At 35.8% G+C, this 19,916-nt stretch overlaps 1 protein-coding gene across 2 annotated transcripts; it reads right to left on the bottom strand.

The window, feature by feature from the left end:
• Window positions 1-4,833: 4,833 nt before the first annotated feature.
• On the bottom strand, window positions 4,834-12,142 carry LOC114139705 (calcium/calmodulin-dependent protein kinase type II subunit beta-like). Of its 2 annotated transcripts, none has more exons than XM_028009772.1 (10): window positions 12,029-12,142; window positions 10,433-10,567; window positions 9,864-9,960; window positions 8,850-8,953; window positions 8,655-8,738; window positions 8,385-8,446; window positions 8,052-8,141; window positions 7,106-7,160; window positions 6,607-6,795; window positions 4,834-6,292 (listed from the first exon to the last, which is right to left on the bottom strand). In XM_028009772.1, the coding sequence occupies exons 2-10, from the start codon at window positions 10,553-10,555 to the stop codon at window positions 5,333-5,335; spliced, it is 1,764 nt and encodes a 587-aa protein (XP_027865573.1). In that variant the 5' UTR covers window positions 10,556-10,567; window positions 12,029-12,142; the 3' UTR covers window positions 4,834-5,332. The 2 variants fall into 2 exon arrangements, with proteins under 2 accessions (XP_027865573.1, XP_027865574.1); XM_028009773.1 differs by having other exon boundaries at window positions 10,433-10,564; window positions 12,029-12,130.
• Between the last annotated feature and the right edge of the window lie 7,774 nt (window positions 12,143-19,916).

Genomic DNA, 19,916 nt, shown 5'->3' with positions numbered 1-19,916 from the left:
TTGTTTTGTGTGTATATACAATAAGCTGTAATTCCTTGGCAGAGATAGGTGGAGGATATTTCCATAAAAACCTTTTTTTTTTTTTTTTTTTGGTAACAGTTATTTATATGGCCAAACTTCCATCCTGACATGCTTTTATCATCACAAGTTAATAATACCAAAATAGTCAGTGAAGAAACCTTTTGGCCATGCACAAGAAGACTAGAGTAAAATCTGAAGGTATTAAACCAAACTCTCCTGGCTTGACCTCAGAAAAAAATTATAATATGATACAATTACCAATTTGTAAAATTATTGCGTTTCATTTGGAGAGCAGTTTTCAAATACAACTTTCCACCCATTTTCACTGAAGCATATTAATTCCTTGATAGTTTTTTCCCCTTTTTTTTGCTGAATATGAATAAAACTACAGATCCTTAAATTACAGAGTTGAGTTTTATTCACACTCTCAATAACTTGCTTAAACTTTAGCTTGATGACTGTTGTTTCTATTGATTTTTGAGGGTCGAGTACAGTTCCTCCCTGAGGTTACTTCGTGTTGTTTAAATTATAAAAGAGATTTATCACTTAATTTCTGAAACACTGATTTCAGAAGTCAATACTTTCATTGATGTTGAAAGTCCCAGGTCATGAAGCTTCACTATCAGCTATTGGACAGGCAATGATAATTATAAGAAGACAAACATTACACTGACAGAGAGGACCAGACAAAGTCTAGTGGGAAGCAGGAACATGTAATATCACATTTCTTAGAAGCTGCATGCTATATGTATGTGATTGTTATTGCATCTGTTTCTATGTTCACATATTGTCTGTGTAGGTGTGTTGGCGTGTACATATGTGTAATTAGAAGTGGAGGTAATGGTATTTTATAGAAGAGTTGGATTAAGGATACACCCACCAAGCTCTAGGATCAAAGATACAGACACACACAAAAAAAAAATGCAGCGTGGGAGAAATGCTGACTCAATAGATTATTAGAACATTGTTGACTGGCAAAAAAACTCAACTAATGTTCAAGTAATCAGGAGATATTTGCAGAGATTGATCTTTCCAAACTTGAAAGAATAAACTTTTTAAGTTACAGTTTGCACAACCAAGATAGGTAATCCAAGAGAGGAGAAAAAACATCAGACTAGGCGAGAGCTTAAGAGCCGATCTGTTGTGCAAGATGACTATCCTGTGTGCTGGCCAGATTTGAAGGGAGTGATAAACTCTACAAGGGGCACTGATTTCAATCTTCTGTGTTTTCTTATCACACACAGCAAAATAAGTTTCTACATGTGAGCAAACAAAAGCACAGAGTGTGAAATCTAATCCCTATCTCCTGTGGCCACCTGTAAAGACGCCTTTCTCTTGTCTTTGGCACTTTCTGAGGGGAAACAAATGATTCCCGAGTGAAGAGAGATGAGAGAAAAACTGAAAGAAGGGAAACAAATGAAACACAGCTAGGGGTGGCATGTTGGAAGCTTATCAGCAGCTAGTAACTTCAAAACAACACAAGGGGCTCTGAACATACACAGGGTGGTATAATACATAAGTGAGGGAGTGGTAGTGAGTAAAACCAATGTTAAAATAAGGAAAAACAACTTTGTAGCTGGGATGGAGAACAGATAATCTAAAAACTTCGCCTTATTAAGTTTGTTTATACATTTTGTGGTTATGTGGATTGTGTTATGCATTTTCAAGCATCTGTCACGACATTTTGTGTTGAAAACAAACCTGAAACTCTCAAATTTTGTCATGTAATATATTATTTTATATATCTGAAATGCCACCTCCTTATAAGCATTTCATTGGTTGTTGTTGCAATCAAGGGAGGCAATGGCATAGTAGTGGGTAATTTTTTTTTCATAAACTATAACATATATCAAATATAGCTGGCAAGCTATCATACCTTCTTTATTTCTCATGTCACGCTGTACTGACACTAATCTTCTCATTTCTGCCTGATTACATATAATTAGAAGCTGTTTAACACACATTACAAACATACTGTGTTGTCTGAGAGGCTGTGTAATGAATAATGTATTCTGCATCTCAGATTGTAAATCATAGCAACTCTTCACACTCAGAATGCGCATAGATCGGGCATATTTGCGTACAATTCATTATGATTTGAGCCACATTTTACTAGTTTGTCCATCACTGCTGTGAGAAAAATTATTGTTTAGTTGTGTATTTTTATACTGAGCATTTGAAAAGTCAATCATATCTATCTATCTTGTGCTCCTTCTCTCTGTGTCCACACTTTCATATGCACATTTGTCTTTTTAACATTTTAACACCCCATTATGCATAAACACAACACATTCAAGCACTGGCAATGTCAGAAGCTGTGGTGGAACCAGTGGAACCAGGTTGCAGTAATGATAATGATATTTAATGAAGAATAAACAGTACCAAATGTCCAAAAGCCAGGCAGCACTGCTGAGCGGAAGACCTTGGCTCAACACAGGTAGCGACAGGCTAAACGAATGGACAGACGACGGATTGAGAAAAACATCAGACGACAACTGACTGTAGGTAGACAAGGACCCGACGAAGAACAAAGGATACAGGTGAGGTTAAATACATAGGGAGTAATTAAGGAAACGAAACACACCTGGTGAGCAATCAAAGGGTAAGACAGGACAACAGGGAGTCTCAGACACAGAGACTCGAAATAAATACACAGAAAAACACGGAACATGACAGGCAATACACCACTAACACTGACACTCATGTTCCATTTTAGTTTTTGTTAATTTTATCTTTTAATAAATGTTTCCATTATGCCATGGTCTTGCCATGGTCTCCTGTTTTTGTTATGACCATCAGCCAGTTGTAACACTGTACTAAGTATTACTTACCACACTGCAGCATTTATAATACTTTAAAATTTTAATTTATGTTCCTTATTCAGTGTATGTTCTCCTAAACAGGAATTGAAAAACACAAACGTCAGTGCATATTAATCAGCAACAGTAAACAGAACAGCTGTGATGACTCGGGGTGTCAGATTATTAACCCAACAGATATTAAGATTTAGCTGCTAATTAATACAAACTTGACAATTTCATAGAAATTGAAAGTAGTTTGTTCGTCACATTCCAGTTAAACATGCGGTGGTCATTTAACTGCTTTGCTCCTTTTACTGCAGCTTTGAGCCATTTAAACATGTAGCAGAAACCGTAAAACTTCATATTTGGAAAGTATGTAATATCTTATAAATGTGTATTATTCTATATGGACTCTTGAGGTGCATTTGAACGAATGCACCTTTGTACAGAAGTGATGGTTAAGCATAGAAAAGCCAAATATGGAAAGTTGTTCATATGCTGCCTTCACTGCTATGAAGAGACAGAATTACTGCAGTTTCTTTGTTCCTCCAGACCGGTCTGTACGATAGATTAATTAATATGTGAATTTATTTGGATTATTTAATATGTTTACTTATTTAAGTTTATCTTAGAGTCCTTCCTTATACATCTCGCAGAGGCATATTGTAGACAATCACCAATATATTTCAATAGTTAAGTGTTTTATTTAAAAACTAAACTTAAAACAACTTTATAAAATGTCATCACAGTCCGGGATGAGATTGTTCTCTATATTTTCAGTTAAAAATGACTCTTAAAAAGCTACAACCATGTCAGTTCAATTCAGGAGAAGATGGAACCTCTTAGATCTATTCCTGCAGCCGCGTTTATTGAGTACAGCTGAGGTCCACTACATGCAGCTCTCACTCATCAATGGGCTCCGTCGTGTCACTACCTGTAAACAAAAACAGGTGCTGGCCAGAAGAAACCCATAGAGCCAGCCAATCTCCTCTGCGACCTACAAGGCCAAACCCTGCAGATGTCAGTAGAAAACAGAATTCACAGAAGCTTGAGAGGTTCATCTCTGCTCTGCTGGTAACATGATGTTTTCCACTGATTGTATTTTTTTCTGCTGCAGGAACGGAACGGCAGATCATGCCGATCGGTCGTCTTCACCTGGCAATCAAACAAACTGTCCTTTCGTTGCTTCCGGCTGCTATATGTTCCCTTTCTACTGCAGACTGAGTTCTACACTTTTCAGGTGTTCAACCTCACTAGCAGGTTTAGGAAACAGCATATAGGCCACTTCCAGGCACAGCCACAACTCCACATATTGACCGTCATCAAGCAACGTCAAGCAATTTGTCCAGGTCCAAATAACCATAGTGGATTAAAACTATGATGTTTTATTGCGAATGCAGTAAAAATAAAATTTGAGTAAGAATCATGCACATGAAATTAAAACAGTTAAACACATGCATAATCACCCCATCAGAATAAACACTGTTAACAACAAATGTCCACTGTGTGAATATTGACAGAAATGTGCCCTGCATGTGCTTTGTGTGACAGAAAATTAACGCCCTAAAAAAATAATCTCCATCATGAAACAGAGAGGTAATGGGGTACTTTTTAAAGGGAAGCTGGTCACAGTAAATGGGAAGGTGTATGATGCAAAATCTTGTAAGAGAACCTGTAAAATACTGCAAAAGACTTGAATGTGGCTAAATTCAATTGAGAATCTGTATAAAAATATGAAAATTTACACTCTGCATGCAATCTGAGTGAGGATTAAGTTCTTGGCAAATGTAAATGTGAGGTTTAAATAAGCTCCGGCATGGTGCTTTTGATATCATACATGTCAGTTCAAAAAGGATAATATGAGAAGGCAGCTCTGTCTGTAAGAAAACCACCAGTTGTACCACAGCTTGAGAATGTAAGACCAACCTGGAGAACGTGCATGTACCTCGAGCCTTATGACAAATAATTATATGAAATTCCAAAAGCAACAGCCCAAAGTACAAGACATTTATACAGAACTTTTAGAATATATTTATTTTCTTCAATATCATCCAAACAGTGATTGTTGAAGTATTAATAATTATCCTTGCACCCAAAAAAATATATTTGTATATTTTATATACTACATATATGTAAATATTTGATTAGAATAACATCAGAATATTCACATTTTCAAACAAACATACAAACAGTGATAATATTTGAAAACATGGTTTGTTAATAATATTAAGAAATTTTCAAAATGATTGATTAGAGTTTCTTTTGAAAGCTTGTGAGAATTTCAACACAATCTAGTAATACTTGTAAAAGAAAATCTAAGTCATAAATTTCAGTTCTTAGTAGTTTGAAAACTTAAAGGAGGAGAAATTCTGCTGAGGATAAAATAATACTAATTAATTACCAACTATGGCACATTTCCTCATACAAAAATTTGATGTGTTGCTGTACAATATAACAAATGTAATTCAAAACACAAACATAATCAGCACATTTTAAAGCTGTGATTTTGCTTATTTGAATTCCATATTCTGCCATTCCAGATCATTATCTTCCTGAAACAAAGGGATAGATGAAATGATAGTGGCTAACTCACCCAGGACTTGCTCCAGGTTGTTTGCTGCCTTCCTGACTGATTTGACAAATTTCATGATCTCAGATTTGGTTTCAGTTGGTGGAGAAGACACTTCCTCTGCCACTAGGTCACTTTCACCGTTGTCAGACTCTTGCATCAGTGAGCTTGACAACAGTGTTGCCTGATCAGAGACTGACATTGAGTCTCCAGTTTCAGACTCGGAGGCAGAAGGAGGTTCAATTCGCTTCTCTGCTTCTCTGGCTTCCTTAATGTGCTGAATCTCTTTTGCATCCAAAGCAATGAAGAAAATATCCACAGCTACAAACAAACCAGACAGCACACCTGTTGCCACTTCTGCCAAACGCACTACCCTGCATGTTTGTGCAGCAAGCTTGCCAATGTTAGCCACTCTAACCAACCGGACCAGTTCAGCAATGCCTCCAAGCCCTTTTCCAACCCTAGTGCCAACACTCGTCAGGTTTTCCTCTGTAAACGTCCCAGGTGCTTGTGGACACTGGTTTTTGATGGCCTGCATACCACTGTTAATCTCCAAGAGCCATGTCACCACTGCACTAATTTTCTGTTCTATTTCTTTAATGATACTGCGAACTGCTTTACGATCAGAAGACTGGTTGACCATTTTTGTGATGTTTGAGGCACCAGCAGTGACCCCACCAACAGCACCCACCCCCACACCAACTCCAGTGACAATAAGTGACACTCCTAAAGTGAAGGGTGCCAGAATAAGCCCCACTATGGATGTAATTCCTCCCACGGCTCCAATCACTCCTCCTGTCAGGCTGCCGATGGTAGTGCCTTCATGAACACGCTCCAGACCATCTGCCAGAGCTCTCAGCTTCTCCAGCTTCATCTGAAGATCCTCCACAGTTGTTTGGCACTAAAACAACAAATAAAAAACAAACACAGTCAGTTTATGAAACCACACAAAAGGAAACCTTGTAGAAGCACACCTGAGATGAGAGCAACTTGCAGATGTCTATGCACTACCTTACACCCCATGCGTCTCTTTTCTAACACACCGGAATCAAATGGACTGCTTGTTAACAGGCCTCAGCAGAGCCAACTGAGAGAATTCAGCTATTTGATTCTGGTGTATAGATGCAGAGATGTTTCTGAACATTAGTTCTTGAATACTTTACTTGGGCACCTCTAGACTACACTGCAATAATTGGAAAAATGGAAATATCCTACCTTGGTTCTAAGACACCTGATGATGATAGGGCGCAGCAGGATCTCACTGGCTGTTGGTCTTTCTTCAGGCTCTTTTTTCAGAAGGTCACTCAAGAGATCACAAAGCTCAAATGAAAAATGGCTTGGAAGAGACTGGTAAACACCACTAATTATCTTAGGCATGAGCTTGATTGTAGTCTCTGCAGAGAACTGAAAAGCAAAAAATCAATACCAGGCAAGGTTTTATAACTTTCAACATATAAGCACATTTTTTGTCACTGTATAAAACGTATGTACTAAAGCCTTGAGAGCCAAATTTAAAAGAACAATTGAAAGACCTGCTGTTCTAATATCATTTTGACCTGGTACCAAATTGTATTTTGTATCAGAACTGTAGACATTATCCACAAGTAAAAAATGAAATAAAACTGTACAAAAAATGCCTTTAATGCTGACTTTCACCCAAAACTAGGCAGACTTTGTTTTGTTTACATATTTCAAGTCAGTGTTGTTAACTTACTGCTTTCTGTTTCGTGCAGAGCTCATACAGTATGCATCCCAGCGACCAGATGTCACTAAATAAATACAGGACAAACATGAGAAATAAAATCTCAAAATATTTAATATAATGAATCTACTGTTGAGGTGACTACACATCTGACTTTGTTTTTATAAAATATGACTGGAGATTGTGTAATATGTTCTGTTTTTCTTCTGATTGGTTTATTAAAACAAAAAAGATATAATTATTTAACACAGCTTATTTATGTATTCATATGCAAATTGGATGCAGCCAATTTTACATCAATTATGCTTTCAATGTGGATGAGAAAAGGATTTTCTGTTATGTTTTCAAGTTAACTCAAAGTTTAAAAAATTAAAAGAAAAAAAGAGTTGCTTTTTTCAGCTTTTCACATATTAACACATATTACCAATATCAAATGGGATTGCTGCATATGATAGCTGTGGCTACAGTGTAGTAGCTTACCATCACCAGTGTGTGATTGTTTGCATGAATGTAGTGTGAAGCACTTTGGCGTTCTCTGGACTTGATAAAGTGCTTTACAAGTACAGATTATTTTACCGTTTACCATGATAGACTGATGGAAGGACTCCCAAAGATTCATATGATCATTATTCTTAGTATTTTTATAGCCAGTTGTGTTAGTGACATATTTCTGATCTTTCTAATGTACTTTTCAGCTTTTATTTCTTGTAGTAACAGGCGTAATTGAATAAAATTAGCCAACAACTCTTATTCTTATAGGCTGAACAAAAGAAATGCATAATCTACAACAAGATATATTAAGGGAAAATTATCAAATGCCTTTAAAACCTGCAAGCAAAAATTGTTATTTAATATATTTTTAAAATAAACAAGAACATTATGTGGCTATTTGCAAACTCTAGAAAACACCAAAATGTAACCTTAAACTAATTTAATATTACTGTAAAAAAAAAAGTACCTTTTTCCATCATAAGTTCCCCCCGTGAAGACTTCAGGAGCTAGGTAATTTATTGTTGGATTTGAGTTTGTGGCACTCTGGCCTTTTGAACTGTGAGAAAAACATAAAATATATAATTCACATTTTAAATTTCTTCTTTGAAAACAAGCTGACAAACATGACAAATTTCTATTTAGCAGTACAGCATAACATGTCATTAGTATTTTGTGACTCCATAGAGGTAGTATAAACATGAACAGTAGGATGTTCAATGAAAACATCCAATGATTGCTACAATTATTGCAAAACCAGAGGTAGGTGTTGGCAGACTATAGATTTTGAGAATAATATTACCTTTCATGAATATTTCCAAATCCACCCAAATGCACCAATCCAAATTCTGACAACAATATGTTCTATAGAAAATGGAAAAAGTTGTCTATAAGAAATAGTCAAAGAAGGGTAAATATTTTAAGTATTTCAAAAGATTATGTTGAATGTCTTGTCAATCCATTACAACATCATTATATTGAGAAGATAAGATAACTTGTGAGTTCTATTTTAATATTAAAATGCAAAATTAAAATGCAGCCTTTCCACTTGCTTGTGTAGTATGTGCAGTACCTTTGGCATCAGATCTTTGTGAAGCAAATTCGCCTCATGAATGACTTTGAGAGCCATACAGATCTCAACAATCCAGCTTAGTACCTACGTAACAGACAGCAAATAAAAAAGGCATGATTTCCCTTTTCTTGGCATCAGAAATCTGAATTGTGTCAGAATCTCAATAAAAAGTGTCTTAAAATGTATTTAGTTTACCTCACTCTCTTGTGGCAACTCTTCTGGATTCTTACCAACAACATCAGCAAGACTCCCACCCTGGCACTCCTTCAGTATTATGTAGTAGATGTTTTGATTTTCATCTTAATGACACACACACAAGTACTTTTAGTTTAGCTCTTTTTCATTGTCAAGGATGCAACTTAATAGGTTGTTGTATAGTTTCTTTCCTTAAACTCTTGTTGGGTAATAACAAGATGGGTTAGTTAGTGTCCAAGAAATGTTAAACTATGAAAAAGTCATATTCTGTTGTATTGTGAGCTCTGATTTGTAAAATGTTTGTAATAAACATTCCTTAAATAGCAATGTTCTGTACAAGACTGCTATATAAGGAAGTTCAAATGTGCATAAAATACACACCAGTCTGTGGAATTACATATTTTTAAAGACAATAAAGTTGAAATAGCAAGAGACTTGAAAGTTTAACAGAAAATGATGCCATTCACAAAGCTTTTTAATGAGTTATAGGTTTTTTGTTTTTTAAATTTATTAGGTCTGAAACAGACAAAAAGCTTACAGAGCTCCAGTAAATATACATTTTTGAATTTCATATAGTGTCCTCTAAGAATTTACTATATCCATCCATCCATCCATCCATCCATCCATCCATCCATCCATCCATATACCCTCTTGTTCTTGCCGTGTCGCCGATGCCAATCTCTTGCAGTCATTTGGTGAGAGATGGACAGTTTGACAATTCATCACAAGAAAACACAACAGCATGCAGGACAAACAACCATGCAGACACACACAGCCATAGCTAAGGACAATGTAGAGAGATTAACCAACCTAACAGTCATGTGTTTTGACTGTGTGAGAAAGCCGATGAACCCGCAGAGAATCAATTCATGCCTATAGTTGAAAATTATTTCCTATAACCTCGAACCTATTTTCAATTTGTGGCTCTGTTGTTACTTTTTCATATTTCAACATTTCTAACTAAAAAATAGATATATTCATTAAAACATGTTTTAAACATATAAAGCAGCATACCTTTAAATGAGTTTCTTATATTTGTAAGATGAGGGTGGTTTGTTTGCCGAAGAACTTCAATCTCTGACATCAGTGCAGCAAGAGCCTGTCTGGGAAGCTGCAAGGCAAAGCATGGTTGCAAGATAGTGATTTGGTCTAACAATATTCTCCATCCATCAAATAAAAATACATAGTCATGAATTCCAACATGCATTTTGATGAAGCGTGTTGGTCAGATTAAAAGAAACTGTTGAAAATATCAAGCTTTAATCAGGTAATAAACATACTTTACTTTAAGCCAACGTTTCTACATTAAACATGTTTTCTTTCATTTATGTTCTGATGTAATATTCTGGTCTTAAATGTTGTGTTTTAGCTATCTGCAAGCAGAAAATCATCTTAGTTAACAGATATAACGACTCAACTGTTCAACCGAAGAAGAAGTGGAGTTTATTGCATCGACCACCAAGTGGCTTCTGAATGGTAAATTATGTTTAATTACTAAACTAAACTATTACTAAAAGCAGGGGCAGAACCTTCCTTCCAGCCATTCTAGTGTTAATTTAGTGTACATACTGTTGAAGTCTTACCTCTGTCAGATGAATCATCTTTATAAAATATGCGTCGTCATCTTTTGTAGCAGTGATGCCACTTTCAGTTTTTTTTGATACCACGTAGCCTTCCTGTGTCAGTTTACTTTGTTCCTTCCCCATCTTTGTCAACTACTGGTAGCAAAAGTTGAAAAAACAAGCAAGACATTTTACTGTTAAAAGGGAAGTGTCAGGACTTTCGGTTCTTTGACTTGGTTTTAGGTTTTGTTGCATTCTGTGTCCATTAGTTCATTTTCTTTGATTACATCAGTCATGTTCCTGTTTTACTTAGGTACAGTACTTTCTTAGATCTTCTAGTTTAGCATGCTTATCTTTTGTGTCAAATTATTCCTTGTTTCTCTAGTTTAATTATGTTTCTTATATCTATTTATTCTTTAGTGTCAGATTAATTTCCCAGAGTCTTGTGCACGCTCCCTCTCCCTCTGTGCTACTCATAAGGAAACACAGGAAGCCACTGGAAGGTTTAATCAGACCATATTGACCTTGTTGTGTTCTTATTTTACAGAACTGGACAGCGACCAAGAGGAGTTGTGTACTTCTGACATAGAAACTGTGGTTGAGAAACTTTTGAGTTGCTCAGTAACTTGAATGCTTTGTTGGGACACTTAACAGACTCTAAACACAAAGAACTGACAAAGCTAATACTTTTCTTTTCTTCTTTGTTTTCTTTGGGAGACCTGTTGGCACATTTCAACAGAGAAACAGGAAAAACTGGAATCTGAATTAAGTGTCGAGTTACAGTTTTGCAGTACCTTCGTCCTTCTTCCATGCTTCTATGAAAACTAAATCACACTTTGGATATACATTTGTAACTTTCCAATTTTTCCACTTTAGGTAGCAAAATGATCTCCGACTTGGAACAGTCATTTTGTTTGACTAAATCATAATAGAACCCCGTCACAGTAGCAATAGGGATGACATGAGTAAAGTTCAAATCTTTAAAGCAGTGCAGGTAGCCATATCTTTATTGGAGGGAGCCTAATGGCTTTTTATAGGAGTCCATAAAGCTAGTTCCTGTATATTATCTCTCTCTCGCTCTGGTTCTCTCTCTCTGAAGCTACTTGACGATATAAGTAAAGTTTTTTTTTTGTGCTTGTTTTGCATCTTTATTTTTACTGCATATTGCATATACTTTTACAATCATCCATAAATTATTTCACCACTGAAATATTCTAAAACTCAGCTTACATTTAAACTATTTGTTTTGTTTAAATAAACTATCTGAGCATGTTAAACTTTGTCTGTAGTTTTTTGATACCTCTTGCACCACTGAAATTGTGTAATATGAACACACCTTAAGTTTGTTTTGGCAGTTTCATGAGAACAGCTAAAATGTGGAGCCCTTTTTAAAGTTTACACTTTAAAAGTTTCCTCCTCCAACCAACCACTAAGACTCTAATTACTTGTGTTCAGAATTATGATCAGCTGGATTTGATCAAACAAAACAAGATACAGGCGACAGAAGCCTTTTTCAACAAAATCAAAGCAAACTCAAAAGTAGACTTTGTGATGCATAATTTGTAGTCACACCACCAATTTTCATCTTTTCATCAAACAATTTGAGTTACTTCTTACCTGACGAACGTTATCCGCTGAGACTGAAAATGACTGTTGTAAATGTCCTCGTTTCACTCCTCTCTCTCTCTCTCTATCTCACTCGCTCGCTTTCTCTCTCTCATTGTGCTCTTTGCAGCACTTTTTAAAATCACTTTCACTTTCTCTTTACCTCTACATCAGGGCTTTACATATTTTTGCATGTTGTCTGTGTGAATATGTCTCTCTTTCATAGTTAAGGTTATTTGCATTAGAACAACATTCTCCAAAGAGTGAGGTTGCCTTTTTCTACTTTTTATTCATAAACATTTTGAACAATATGCAGCATACTTGGAGATAGTTGGAGAATGTGAGACTTATAAATAGCTCATATAAAGATTGAGCTTTAAGGTTGGAAGAATCCTTCCATCCTTAAAGTATGGAAGGATTTACTTCCATACTTTAAGGAAGTAAATCCATTTTTAGATTTTATAGTTTACCAAATGAACATCACAGCTGCATTAGGCATGTGTGTTCTGGAAATATGCTCAGATAAAAAAGTTGTTTAACTGGCTGACAGCAGCTGTCTGCAAAAGTTTGCCACAAGCCAGTTGAGGCATCCAATCTTCTGTCAAAAAAAACAATATGGATGTTTGTTTACATGTATATAAAAATAAAAAACAATGCTGCTTTAATTGATTTTTCAAATTTTGTTGGTAATTCTGGTAATTTTGTTGGTATAAGTAATTCATATATTCTCTCTCTCCAGCAATTAATTTAAATAAACGTCATGACAGCTGATTTAATACAGACAGCTTGCCAGATATAATGAGCACATGCATGACTTTATTCAAGGGTTTCGTACCAAAGCTCGGCCTATAAACATGAGGTTGTGGCTCAGTGCTTCTAACAACGTAATTTAGTGGTGGTGGTGGTGGTGGGGGGGGAGGTTCTGTAATGCAAATGCCAGGAAGCAAATCTCAGGTTAATGACTTTTTCTCAACCACCAAAATGCCTGTGGAAGAACATTTTCTTTCTTTCTGTCATAACAGGAGTCATTATATCAGGGTGACAGCCATTTTGTCATTATGACAAGCATCACACCAAGTAATGTAATGAGATGTGAAGGGAGAACAGCAATATTTGGCACAAATGTTTGCAAGTCAAACAATATCAATCACATTCTGTTTCTCCCGTCTATCCTTGCGTTGTTTGGTTTTTTTTCCACACAGCTGTAGCATCTCCCAGTGATAAATCCTAGTATGACATCAAACTCTCAAACCAGATAAAACGATAAAGAATCCAGAGTGGAAGCATAGACAACATTTCACCACTTGTGATCAAGCAGTATTATAGTAAATGAAGTGTGCATGTAGGGATTAGTCCAAAATGTTTTTTTCAGAACCAGCAAGCAATATGTAAGTTGTCAAGTTTATTTGCATCGCACATTTCTTCAACAAGGCAGTTTGAAGTGCAAAAGAAAATCAATGAACAAACAAACAAAAAAAAAAACCATCACATGACAGTGGTAAAATAATGCAAAGTTGAAATCATGTCTAGAATTATTGTATGTTCACTTATTAATACTATAAACAAATAGAGTTTTAGCCTTGATTTAAACGAACCGTTTCAGCACTTTAGCAGTGTGAGGGACCAGACTCAAACGAGGACAAAAAAATGTTCAAAGTAGCAAAAATTCAATTTAATTATTCCAAAATAGCAAACAAAACATAAAGATTTAATGCAAAAATAAGTCAAAGAATAAATAACAATTTTGGGCCCAATTTAACTGAGGTCAACTGAATTCTAACTGAACACAAACAAAACTGACCTCCCAACAAAGAACAAAAGGCTGCTTAAATAGGGGTGGAGTAACCTAAATCTACCACATGAGGGAGGCACGACATAACAAAAGAACAAATAAATACAAAATTAACTAAAGCATTCTATGAAATAAATAAAGCAAAACTAACTCTTACTTAGCAGAAACAATAAGTGAATATTTAAGTGACAAAATTAACTAATTAAAAACAACTTGAAACAAGTCTTCCCCCTTCAGTCTTTCAAAAACAAATGGTATGCTCCAGGTTTCCTCCTCCAGCTGGTTTGTCTCAGCAGCACCTCAAACAAAGAACAAGTGTAAATAAACCATTCAGACAGACATTAAATCAGTGTGCACCCATTAGAAAATATATGTCTAAATGAAATAACTAACTTAAACGTATAAACTGTAATATAATATAAAGAAAAAATACTAACACGATGTGGTGGTGGGAGGAGCATCCACCACAAGCAGTATTCAGGAAGTTTTTTCCAGATTAGAGGAACAGAAAAACCGAATGCTCTCCTCCATGTTTGCTTATGGTTTTTAAACTAACAGAAGTATTTTAAAGTCTTTTCTATGAGCTACAGTGAGTCCGTGTAAGAACTTTAGGAGGAGGGTGATGTGCTCTACTTTTCTAGTTTTCTTGAGAACGCAAGCAGCATGGCACTGCAGCTGTTTGACTTTTTAGGCAGACATATGAGGGAACTGCTGCAGTAATCAAATTAACTTAAGATAATTGCAGGTAGAAAGTAAGACATTTTCCAAACTCATGTGTCTTTTGTATTTTCACGGACACCACTACACATCTAAAACAAAGAAAAAAAAAAGAAAGAGAAAGCAACATATATTTTTGCAAGCGATGCATTTCTAAATTAATCAATACACTACACACATATGAGTAACGATGTGTTTGAAGGACTAAATGCAGTAGCAGGTTTGGCTGTCAACTTTGTCTTGCGAAAATCTACGTCTACAAGCATTTTACTGCAATGGCCGGCTGCCAACGTGATGGAGGAGTTGAGAAAAATCAAAGACCACATCAATTTGAGTTTTCAGCGTGCTCTGATTATTGATCATCTGCAACCCACTTCACCTTAACGGTCATGGTTTTATCTGAAAGACAAGGTTGTGCCCCTGAAAAGGACAGATTTATTGCAGGACTCAGTCAGATACAAATAACCAACTGAATCTGTTGAATACCAGGAAACACGTATTGCACAATAGAATAACAAAACATAATAACAAAGCCAGTCAAAAATCACCCACTGAATGAATAAGTAAAAGTAGTTCATTCTTTCTCTTGCTGTGGAATTTTGGTTTAATCTTACAGCAAGAATAATAAAACAAATGTTCAATGTGTTGTATTATATCATTCTTGAGACCTATAATATTAGCACTTCTCTTTCAAAAGCCAGTATGTGAAGTTCTATTTACATAAAGTTACTGATGGACTTTGAGGCATGCAATTGGTTTAAGTGCATGCCAGTTCCTAAGACTGCAAGAGTGGGCTGATAAGTTACAGATGAATTAAAAATCTAGTGAAACAGAGATACATTTCTGATAAACTTTTGTTTTGATGAGCTTCCTTATCAAAAATATTTTAATAAGGTAGCTAGCAAATATGAAAACTTTACAGAAACATTATATTCAAACAAATGGCAAAGAACAGTGTGTATTTAATTGGCAGTGATGCTAACAAAACTTCTGAGCTAGAAATACAAGCAACAGTTTGAACTAAAATACCGCTTTAGGTTTTTCACACATAAGTCAGGAATGAAACTGCAGCATAGATATCCTCTCCAGAACATTAAAGTGTAGCAGTTTAAAACTCCACAGTCCTTGCAGATATAAGACAAATAGGTATGTTTTGTTTTCTCGAGTTTATAGATCTTTACCTGTGGCCATAACTAGGCAGAAATGTTTTGCTTAGAATCTGCTTCTTCAATGTGTGTTTTGTGTTTAGTAAATATTGGGGTTTAGTCAATGTTTAGCCAAATTGTGGATACTACAAAAATTTCTGCAGCAAGGCATATGCTGCCAGTGTTTGCTTAATGGGCCATCTGTCAAATGGTTATCCACTTCATTAACATTTGGCAAGGGTGTGAGTAAGAACAGCATATGTAGAAGTAGTGGGAACAATAATTGCTTTAATTAAACCTTGGCTTCCAAGAAGAAAAGTCATAATCCTGCTTGCCTAGACTGAAAAAACATATTTCAATATATTTATTTATTTATCTATTTTTTGCGCATAATCATGAAAAGTGATATTGAAGCTGAGCTGTTTTACTGTGCCTTTTAGGAATTAAAGGACATTATAAAAGATAATTCACTTGTATTAAAATTTACACAGAGTAAAACAGCTTTTTACATCTGTGCACTTCTACAATATTTGACTGAGATCTTTATTCACAGCAAGTTTAGTAACTTCAAAAAATATTAAACCAGTTAGAAAAAATGCCAAAGCCAGTAATTGAACCCTTACTAGTTACTTAAGTTACTAATTAAGTTTAATATGAAAGAAAATAAGAAACAATATACATGAATATGAGCTGTATAAATGCAGCATTCTGATAGCTTTATTTACCACTTATTTACACTCAAAGCTGTTTTCTTACTTAAAGTCATTTGTATTCTCCAAACAGTCAGGATATTTGCCACATTTGCATATACCTGTGTGATCAGTGTTTTGAAAATCTGCCAGATTTTGAATGTTAAACAAATGAGTCAAAGTATCTCAGTCTGCAACTTTAGCCCAGATTGTCTATGTAGCAAAAAGATGAACACCCAAGACGCACTGATGCTTGCATGATGCAAAGGATGGAGTTCAGCCCAACTGTTGAGCAACTTTAGCTCAAATTGCCAAAGTCAATGCTGCTTCTGATAGAAAGATACCAGAATACACAATGTGTCTCAATTTATTGTGCCTGACTTTACAGAGTTGCAGACCAAACAGTGTTACCATGCTGACCCCTATCCAGAGCTGACATTGCCAACATTCTGCATTTTAATGTCAAACCCAGACCAATGGAAGAAGGTGGCCTGTGCTGACGAATTGTGTTTCCTTTAACACAAAATGGGTGTCTGAATGTGTGTGCATTGTTTTCATGGAAAAGACATGGCACCAGGAAGGAGTCTGATATTTTGGGGTTTTGTGGAGGCTTGATGAAGATGAAGTTTGCTAGGTGTGCTGGACAAAAACTCAAAGACAAACATGTGGATCAGAACAAGAGGAAGAGGACAAAAAATTGGCAGTCAGTGAAGCAATTGTTCCCTGGCTCTGCCCCAATTCTTAGCTAGAGTTTGGAAGAAATCTAATAGTTGTTGTTACTGGTCATAGTTTAAAATACTATGTTTACCATTTTATAACAGAAATCAACTTCTAACGTTATAGTGGCTAAAATACCAGTTTCACACTAGTCTTTGCTGCTTTACTCTTGTTTTAAATTGCTCCCTTTGCATTTTCTTCCACCTAGTCTTTCATTTTTTTCACAGCTCTTTCATCTGCTTCCTGTCTATCTTTTTTTCAGCCTGTGAGGTCTTCGTTCTATACAACTGTGTATGCTTAAATTGGTCAAAATCTTCTTTTATCCCTCAAGGGTAGGTATTATGGTTTCTTGCAGTTCTATATGTGAATGAATCTATATTTGTCTCAATAATATTGAGAAACATTTGTGTTGTTTTATTTTACAAATGAATATTGAGATACCCGCCCTACTTTTGCTTGCTCTGAGCAGAGTGCCGAATCAACAGAGAGTGGGGATTGTCACATCTAAAAAGTGTATGTGACTTCATTTACTTTGTGTCACAAGAATGGACAACATTGAGCTCATGTTGCTGCTTATCGTCATCATACAAGTTACTGAGTTATGGCAACAACTGGAAGATAGAGGGCAGCATGCTGAACGAAGAGTACATACTGCCAGGTGAAATACAACAAAAAACTATGGAAGACTGTACCGAATCATCCAGAAGTACAATGCTGAAGAGGCCAGGGCAAGACGACATGAATGGTAAGCTAATGTACCCACTCCTAAGGCCAATGAAATAATCAGTAGCTTACTTCAAGTCGGCCAGGTTTGAACCCAGGACAGGAAAGGACGACACAGGCCGGATCCTGCGGTACGAAAAGGTTTACCTGTTTGTGTTTATGTGTGTTTTGTTTTACAGAATTGTTTATCTTCTGTAAATTTGTTCTCTTTTGCTTTTATGCTGTTTATCTCTTATGGGGCCATAGAAGCAGAGCAATAAACAATCTGCTTGTGTGTGCATCTATGGGTTGCTGACTCTGCTTCCTCAGGACTCCTTGAAAGACTATCTTGGACTTTGTTTCTGTATGTATGTGTCTCTATGCAGCACACATTGCTTTGGTCATTTGAGAATAACTGTTGAAAGAAACTCTGAGACAGCTACTTTAATTTTAACTTCTGAAAGATCAGATAGAGACATACACACACACTCGCACACACGCCTACAAAATGTCAAACAAATCCTGGTTGTGCCTGACTTATGAATCTCTTCATTAGTGAAAATCCAAAAGAGAAATCAAGGGTTCTGATTGGATTGCTGAATATTTTATTGGAATCCCCTCACCATGCAACAGGCATGAGCCTCTAATTAAAGCAGTAAATCAAAATGCAATTTCTATGAACCTTTCTGTCCTTTCCCCTGACTTCTGCACTTATGTTCTCTCGCCTTCTCTGAAAGAGCTTTCTTCAAAAATGCAATTATTTGGCAGCACAATGAACAGCAGTTATCCTAACTTCTTAAATTAATAATTAAGTTATTATAAAATTGCTCTCATTCTTTATAAGATTTTTTAAAAACTTATTTACTGTATATTCCTCTGCCAAAATCTTGGTCAGCTGTCATTTGGAGCAAGTCAGAAGTGGATTGGTTTCAGTTTGATGATCTGAGAGTGATTTAAATAAAACAAAAGCTTACAGATAGTCACTATATGCATATTGGAAGAGTGCATCATTTCGTTTGAAACTGCACAAAGGTGTGACGTGATCTATAATCCTAGAATTTGCTGCCCCATAATGTTGCTCTAAATCTGGCAGCTGACAGAAATGTTATTTTACCATAAATTGTCTAAGAAAAAACACCTACAAAACAAGTTATAATGTGAAAAGACCAACTGACTTCACATTCAGTGCCGGAGTCTCGCTTTTTCGATTCAGAGTTCTTGGTGAGTATTCTGAATCATAGGCAGTTCTCTTTAACAGGTGCAGCAATTCTCACATTAGAAGTTATTTATTAGCTATTACAATTGTCTAAGGCTAGGTAGGCTGTATATTTCAGCAGTGCTGGACAAATTGCTTCAAATATTCATTTTAAGGCAGTCTTGCAGAGAGTAGTGGGGATTGCCTTGTTGGTGTTCCAGGATTTTTCAAAAAGAAAAGTTCATTTGTGTGTTTGGGGGAAAAGAGTGTTTTTTCCCCTCCACCAACTCCCCCCAAAAAGGAGTGTGTGGTGGTGTGATGCAACTACCTCTGCACATAACTTAAGGGATTAGTGCACTTCAACCTTTGAGTCTGAAAGAACAGTTCAGCCATCTTAAAATCAACTTTTTAAATCACTGAATGCCTTATAATCAGCAACAGATGGATGTGTACTGCAAGACAATACACATCCATCTGTTATAATTTGGGAACCAGCTGTAGAAATTTACCTAAAGAAAGATGATTTGCTCCATCATAACAGCACACATGTTTTTAACCCTTACAGATTTCTGAAATCTGAAAACTTGATCTAGACATGCAAAGTTTGTATTTCTGAACAAATACTCAAAAGGAACTAGAACCCAAGGGGGAAAGACTACCACAGATCTAAGAGCATATTTCTAAATCCACAAATAACAGAGCACAAGGAAAAAAACTAACAACCTAGAAACAAAGGAATGAACCGATATGGCAACATGTTATGTCGATATTCTGCAGAGAAATTATCTGTATGTAGCCAGAAATTTTGATGGTTTTTCCTAACTAAATCAAATACTATAGCAAAAGATACAGTATATTCTGTCACATTATGCATACAGTGCAAAGAACTTATGTTGTGATTTTTCTTCCCTTTAAAATGGACAAATATGTTTATACTTTGTGC

The sequence above is a fragment of the Xiphophorus couchianus genome, chromosome 23 (genome assembly GCF_001444195.1).
Source record: "Xiphophorus couchianus chromosome 23, X_couchianus-1.0, whole genome shotgun sequence".
In the NCBI taxonomy this organism is placed as follows: Eukaryota; Metazoa; Chordata; class Actinopteri; order Cyprinodontiformes; family Poeciliidae; genus Xiphophorus; species Xiphophorus couchianus.
This window is presented reverse-complemented; position numbering and strand designations above follow the sequence as displayed.

Bases quoted from the DNA above. Each gene is read 5' to 3' on its own strand.
- LOC114139705 (XM_028009772.1), bottom strand. From the start codon at position 10,555: ATGGGGAAGGAACAAAGTAAACTGACACAGGAAGGCTACGTGGTATCA. The intron at 8,954-9,863 runs GTATGCTGCTTT...TGTGTCATTAAG, and splicing joins TATAAGAAACTCATTTAAAG to ATGAAAATCAAAACATCTAC. The intron at 8,142-8,384 runs GTAATATTATTC...TTTTTCTCACAG, and splicing joins TTTGGAAATATTCATGAAAG to TTCAAAAGGCCAGAGTGCCA.